Source organism: Oryctolagus cuniculus, chromosome 8, assembly GCF_051225735.1.
Source record: "Oryctolagus cuniculus isolate XC-2025 breed Fujian yellow rabbit chromosome 8, ASM5122573v1, whole genome shotgun sequence".
In the NCBI taxonomy this organism is placed as follows: Eukaryota; Metazoa; Chordata; class Mammalia; order Lagomorpha; family Leporidae; genus Oryctolagus; species Oryctolagus cuniculus.
Genome location: NC_142874.1, coordinates 141,448,346 through 141,456,151, shown reverse-complemented (window position 1 = coordinate 141,456,151; position 7,806 = coordinate 141,448,346). Strand labels below are relative to the sequence as shown.

General features: G+C 37.9%; 1 protein-coding gene across 1 annotated transcript; it reads right to left on the bottom strand.

Annotated features, from left to right (window-relative positions):
- Positions 1-201: 201 nt before the first annotated feature.
- LOC149125198 (beta-defensin 107A-like) lies at positions 202-5,673 on the bottom strand. Its single transcript, XM_089303244.1, has 2 exons — positions 5,533-5,673; positions 202-2,300 (listed from the first exon to the last, which is right to left on the bottom strand). The coding sequence occupies exons 1-2, from the start codon at positions 5,642-5,644 to the stop codon at positions 2,158-2,160; spliced, it is 255 nt and encodes an 84-aa protein (XP_089159370.1). The 5' UTR covers positions 5,645-5,673; the 3' UTR covers positions 202-2,157.
- Positions 5,674-7,806: the final 2,133 nt, after the last annotated feature.

The window sequence follows — 7,806 nt, the reverse complement described above, 5'->3', positions numbered from 1 at the left end:
AATGTACATTAACTACGATTTAAATATTTTGGGATAAATTTAACCAAGGTTATGGAATTATGCAATTATGTATTTTTCCCCATATTTGGAAATTTCCTAAATAACTTATTGTTTTTGATTTTGAATTGCTCTCTTTGTAATAAGAAATATACTCTACAAAATATAAATGTTTTAAACATGCATTTATTTTATGACCTAGCATATGATCTATTTAGATGAATGTGTCATATGGATTGGAAGAGAACATATGCTTTTTAGTTACTTGTTACATGTTTTAAAAATATCAATTTGGTCAATATGGTGATAATGCTTTCAGAATATCTATATCTTGACTAAAATTTTCCTTCTTATCAATTGCTGAGAGAATAGTGTAAAATTTTTCTGTTATAATTGTGAAGTTGTGTTTCTCTCTTGATGAGCTCAAAATACAACAAAATACATGAAAATATATGAATGATTTTGATGTCTTCTTGATGATGTCATCTTTTTTCCTTATGTAGAACAGCTTTATCTGATAGCACTCTATTTTATCTGAAGTTTATATCATCACTCCAGTCTCCTTATGGTATATATTTTCAAAGTTATTGTTCTTCTATTTGTTTATTTTAATTCTCTGTATATCTCTATAATTAAAATATTTCCTTTATAATTTTGTGATCTATTTTATTGTATAATATGTATTCATTATTTACTGTCTTTGATAATGTACAAAAATCTATGATTAAAATTATCTATAAAATATATTTGTCACTGGAAGCTTAAAATTCACATTTTGGTAAATTAGGGCAAAATAAAGCCTCAGTTTGTCACTGACATTGCCCTGAAAGGGCAAGGATCATAGGATCACAGGAGAGATTTTGAAACTTGTTCATTTTCCTGGCAACTGGTTTTAACGTCTTCCATGCAACTGTTAACTTGAGTTCTACAGAAATATTCCATCTTTAGGATTGACTTTTTATTTGTTGTTTTTGTTCTTTCATCATCAGCTCTTCTGTCTTGCAGACATGATACAAACACAAGACCAGGAAGTCAGAAGTTAACATCTGTACCATGTGTACCTACGCCAGTGATTGTGGAATTCTTGTTCCGAAGTGTCCTCATCTGTAGTGAGATTGTTGAATCAGAAGACCTGTGGAGACCTTACTGCAGAAATGAGCCATAGTTTGGAAAATGCTTACTGCAAGTGGCCAGAATGATGAATGCTTCTCAATCTACAGCCAGTCTGAATCTGGTTATAGGCCCATTTCTCTGTGAAACTTGATGTTTTAGGTCAGACATGGAAGGGCAGACATTATCAACAAATCCTACCTGTAAAAGATGGAGCCATGTGTGACAACAGTACTGCCAAAGTGACCAAGTTAGTATCTAGCAGGTAATCCATTTATTACAATGTTCTGTCTGCTCACATTACGGAATGCAGAATCTTGGCACAGAAGGCCCAGGGTCATGCATCTGCTCAAAGCTAGGGCTATGTCTACAGAACTCTGTTCTCCTGGGTCCCAGTCTAACTTTCCCTTTTCTTTTTTTTTTCTTTTTTGACAGGCAGAGTGGATAGTGAGAGAGAGAGAGACAGAGAGAAAGGTCTTCCTTTTTGCCGTTGGTTCACCTTCCAATGGCCGCCATGGCTGGCGCGCTGCGGTCGGTGCACCGCGCTGATCCGAAGGCAGGAGCCAGGTGCTTCTCCTGGTCTCCTATGGGGTGCAGGGCCCAAGGACTTGGGCCATCCTCCACTGCACTCCTGGGCCAAAGCAGAGAGCTGGCATGGAAGAGGGGCAACCGGGACAGAATCCAGCGCCCCGACCAGGACTAGAACCTGGTGTGCCGGAGCCGCTAGGTGGAGGATTAGCCTATTGAGCCGCGGCGCCGGCCTACTTTCCCTTTTCTACTGGTCTTCTCTGTTTATTTAATTGTCTGCTCTAATAGCTGATAAAACAATTAGCTGAATTTTGTATGCAAAGATAAACAGGACACAGTGCCTGCTCTAAACAGGCTCACAGCCTAGGGAGGGCATTTACTGGAACCATTAGCAACGAGGCTGACACAGCTTCAGAGAATCCAGAGTTTGGAGGTCAGAGATGAGATACAGAAAGGTTACACCACTGATATTACAGTCAGAGTAGCTTCATCTCTTTCGTTTCTGTTGTTGATGCTCAGCTTTTAGTTCTTCCTCATTTTTTTGCAGCAATATGGTGTCAGTTCAGCTCTACAGCCCCCAAGCTTTACTTCAAAGGTAAGGCATTCAGCTTCACAGCGGCCATTCATTCTCACACAAGATTTTCTTCTTTGAATTGCTCCTCTGGCTGAGAGGAAAACAAACAGTCTTCAGTTATCTAGTCATTAGTTACCAGAAGGTAAAATTCAGAATTGCTCATTATCAAATCTCCTGGAGATAGAGAATATGAATCTGGAGATCTGATAAAAAGCAGATGTTAACAACAGTGTCTGAATTCAAACCCTTAGTGTACAGGATATGCAAAGTCCTTCTCTTCTAAACATTTCTGGGTTACACAGAATCAGAGTTTCATCTTGAGATGCTGGCAATATACTTTCTAATTTCAATAAACATTTCTTTCCAACAAATGGTTTTATTAATGTCTTCAAATTAATAATGCCTGATATATGACAAAAATTAAAGATGATGATATTGGCATTTTAGGTGTATCAATGATAGATCATCTGCATATGGTGTTGAAGTTTCAAAGCTTTAGGTATAAACAAAAGAATGGGATTAGTCCAGAGAGAACTGACTCCTGTAAAGAACTTCAATGGAGTCTTGCATTCAGCTATGGCAAGAAAATTTAGAGGGGCACAGGCAACATGTGCTCATTCAGAAAAGAGACTAAGCTGAAGAGAGTGAAAACTGCTCAATAAAGAAATGGAATTTTTTTTTGACAGGCAGAGTGGACAGTGAGAGAGAGAGACAGACAGAAAGGTCTTCCTTTTTCCGTTGGATCACCCCCCAATGGCCACCATGGCTGACGTGCTGCAGCCAGCGCACCACGCTGATCCGAAGCCAGGAGCCAGATGCCTCTCCTGGTCTCCCATGCAGGTGCAGGGCCCAAGGACTTGGGCCATCCTCTACTGCACTCCGGGGCCAAAGCAGAGAGCTGGACTGGAAGAGAAGCAACTGGGACAGAATCAGGCACCCTGAAAGGGAATAGAACCCAGGGTGCCAGTGCCTCAGGCAGAGGATTAGCCTATTGAGCCATGGCACCGGCCCAAGAAATGAAATTCTGAAAATTTGGTGATATGCATTTTCAGAACAAACAGTTGAAAGAATTGGCAATCATCCTGTAAAACAGTAGTGCATATCCTCAAAAATAACAACTTTGAAGGGGAAAGGCCCTATGTTAGCTACTATATACATGAAACATTGCTATGTTGAAGAGATATTGAACTCACAGTGCCCAGAAATTGTAGGAACTTGGACTTCTGTTTCAATTATAGGAAATTCGATGTGGTTCAAAATTGAATTTAGGATTTTATGAGTTGCAGGTAACTGAAATTTGCTATTGAACCAGGGCAATTAATTGATGTGGAATATGTGTAAGTTCTTAAAATACTGAATTAGGACAGACAATACAGAAAATAATAATGATAGGAGCAAATGACAACAAAACAATAATAATAGTTCACTTTAATGTAGCACAAGGAATATATTTGATCCTGCTTGAATAGTAATATAGATTGTTAAGATGTCATTAAGATGCCATTTTTCCCTCAAGACATTTTGTAAAAGAAGCTCAGGGTTTAGGTAAACACATGGATCCTTAGTAAAGATCTTAACTTCTTCCTTTTTGTTTCTATATAGCCACATGAATATATTTGGACCAATGAAATAGGACTGAATGATGAGCTACTTCTATATGTGTATTCTTTTTAACTGTTCCCTGTACTTCTGGTTTTAACTGTGCCTTTTAAAGCATTCTTGGAAGCACATAAAATGGCCACATGTTTGGGATAGAAAGATTGACCGCCAACCATAATCCCAATATGACTTGGTGTGGAAGAACCTTCTGTATAACCAGTCAGCTCACTTATTTTGGACTTTTCGCACAAAAGAGAAATTAAGTATATTTTTTCAGTTACTCTATTTTAACTTTACTATTACAAATTCAATTCTACCCTAATTAATATAATAAGGTTATTGATCATCAAAACAATCCTATTATCATTATGATCTAGATAAAGGAAATTGAAGCACAGAGTTTGTTCAGCTAATGAGGGGTGGAACTGAGATTCAATTTCAGCTAATTTGGCCTAATAATCTGTATTCATTACCTCTTATATTGATCTCTACCTCTGAGATTCTATGTGATTACTATGGTAGTGGTGATCCTGATTTATGACACAGTGGCGCTCATGGTTGAGATTCTAACACGTTTGGGATGAGTTATGGAAGCAGTGAACTATTAGGCACCTACTTTTATACATTCAGTCCTGATAAAGTGGCATGAAGAGAACTGCTTCTAATACGTCTCTCTGGCCTGGGTCTATTTTCTGATAACTATGGGTAGAGACTGAGAACATAAACTGAGGGAATGGTTTTACAAGACAGGCTTTCAAATATGTGGTCATTTTCCTTGGTTCTGCTCTGTCGTTCCAGTCTTACTTGTTTTCAAAATTTAAATACAATTACTACTGTCAAGGAAGCCCTTTTGGATCTCTTAGACTCACGCTTCCTCTTTTATGTCTTCTCTTTGTACTGTGAATCTTCTATAGAATTTTTGAAAACTCTTTTGAAGAAAAGTGATTTGTTCATCTCACCCATTCACTTACTTGACTATTTTAGATGTACTTAATGCTTATGTACTCTTACAAGCAATCTATTTTTTGATCAACAAAAATAATAGACTACGAAATTTAAGCAAATTAAGGGCAAAAGACATATTTTAATTATATTTTTACTTCTTTGTTTTACCTAACTTCAATATAGGATCCAGCACAATTTCTCATTGTACACATTCAATATTTATTAGTTTTCCAGGACCAATGAAGCCAGAAGGGATAATAAAGAACTGAAGATATTCAAATAAGAGCCATGGAAAAGATGCAGGCAGGTGCTTGGAAAACCTGCACTGGGAAAGGCTTCATAACAGAAGGAATTAAGGACAGTTGTGGAAGGATGGACACAAAGTCTCATAGGAATAGAGTTGTCTGTATTGAACAAGAGAGACCAGTTCAAAGGAACTTTGAACTTATGAGCAAACCAATCAAGATGTCAGTGGTTTCAATTATACAGTTTTAGATAAATATGTGAGAGCCAGAAGTACTAGAAGGATAGAAGGTCCTACATTCTGTGGTAAATTAATGAAATATTTTTCTCTTTGGAGATAGCATGGGTCATTTAGGTCCCATTGTTTCATGTCTATGTTCAGGAAAACATTTTCAATAACTGATTGGATTCAGTAGCTGGGATGTTTATAGGACACAGAATTGAATCATGAACATTCATAAAAGTTGAACTTTCTTCTCAAGAGTTAGATCCTGAACCAATTGCCATTCCTACATCTATAAGGATTTCTCTCTTACCTGGGGAAATCTGAGCAAGAAGAATGAGGGCAAGAAAAATTAAGAAATGGATTCTCATGGCTCCTGAAACCAGTGGAAAGGTGATGAAAGAAGTGCAGTAGTTGGACTCCATTTCTTTATTAAGGGAAGTTGATTAAAATATGTTCCACTCCTCTGAAAGGACTGGGACTTGACCTTGTTGTCTCATGTTCATTATAATGTACTTTTTCCATGCTCCAGTGAGTAATGTGTAGGCTGATGATCAGATTTTATCTAAATCACAGTTGTGGGAGATTAAGGCAGAGAACACTGCCTTCCTGTCCAGAGTACTTGATATTTTCTGTCACTGCCTTGACTTCTCTCAATTTTCCTTTAAGCTCCATCTCAAATACCACCTCTTCTGTAAGATCTGTAGCCAGCATTCTTTTTCTAAGACTTCATGTGCAATTTACTTTTTTGCAACATTTATTCAGCAATTATTAACTGATGACTGCTATAATTCTTTTTTGAAAAGCATAAAGAAATGATCTCCTGTATTAGATTATAAGTGTAATAGAGGAAAATAATTTCCTCTTATTCTTTTTCTTACCCATTCCTATGACACTGCATTGCAAAAATAAGTCCTCAAAATATATGTGTTGCTTCATTTATTACTTGAAAACTATCCTGTTAGGAGCATTCATGAGTGGTCAAGTGATTAAATGAGAATTTTACTAAATGTTTTAAGTTTATACCAATATATTACTAAAATCATAACATTATCATTAAATGCTATTTTATTTTATACTTCATGGAAATAACATTCATTAAACAAACATGTATCATGTGGACTTATACTACAGTTATCTGTTACTATAAATTTGAATTGTATTCTAAAATCAAAAGAAAATCATTGAAAGTTATAAATAGGGGAACTAACTTAGAGACCAAACCTTGGGTGACTGATTTGATTTCCCGTAAAGTGTAGTAAGTACCTCACAGAACCAAATTCCTATTAGCAACAGTTAAACTCTGGGAAAAAAGAAAATAAGAGGTGTAATAAGTGAAAACAGGCAGGCAAGCATATCTTGGATAAAAGGTAAACTTAGTTAAAGGGACAAGCAGATAAGGGTACTTGAAAAGTTCATAGAAAGTGGAATTAAATGATATGTATTTTCTTCTAAAACATTTTGAAATACCAAAAATATTTTTTCATAATGTGTGTTTTCATGAACTTTTGAAGACCTCTTTTAAGCATGGTGATAATAGGTCAAATTGGAGCTTGACAGGGAATTTGGGCTTCTCTGACTTTTCCCCAATTCCCTCTGGCAATAAAACCAGGTCCTCATTTCATCCTTTAAAGCTCCCCCAACTTCAGTGGCTTCTACCTAGGGAGCTGCTTCTAACCCACTGACTGAGTCCCATTGGGTCTTGAAATATACAAAATCAAGCAGGAAAGGAACTATGTGGCTCACCTATGAAAAGCATCATAGTCATTATAATGTAAGCCCTGAAATATTATGTATGCCAAGGTACTGGAGAGATAAGAATGGAAAGTATGATTGCGTCTGGTGGAAGAGCTGGTGAATGAGAAGTGTGGGGAGCAACTCGGACTAGACTAAGTTACTGGAATTAAGACTTATTCTATGCATCTGCTTTCCCACAATATGGCACTGGGAGAGGAGTAAACAGCTTCTACGCAGCTGCCCCCAGTTCAACCAATAAACTGCAGGAGCTGCTCCTGATTGGAGGAGAGCAGCGTGCTCGGTGTGTGGGTAGCAGAGTTGGGATTGGTGGAAGAGGACTATAAAGGAGGAGAGAGACAACATGCACCAGGAACATCCGGATAACATCTGAGCAGCCCCCGAGAGAGCCGGCCGGTGGTGTGCCGCTCCCCCGCGGAAGAGGGGAAAGTGGCAGGGGGAGCCGCCCCTCCACGGAGGTGGAGGGGTCAGCAGCCAACCCGGGAAGGACCAGCAGCAAACCCGGGAAGGGCCGAGCAGACAAAAGAACAGCTCAGGGTTTAGTGTCATTCATCCATGATTGGGGGAGCGACAAGAAGAAAATCTTAATTGTTGCTATTCACCCACCTCTACCTCACTGAAGCCCTTGAAAATCTCTTATCATTCCACTGTCTCAATAGTTATGCATTTTCCAGAATTTCATCTAGCCAGAATCATCCACTTTGTATCCTTCTCACAGTGCTACTTTTACTTAGCAGCATTCATTCAAGATTTCTGTTTTCTTACTGCCTAAAAGATCATTCCGCTATCCAATATTTCATTGTTTATACATACAACAGTTTGTTTATCTTCT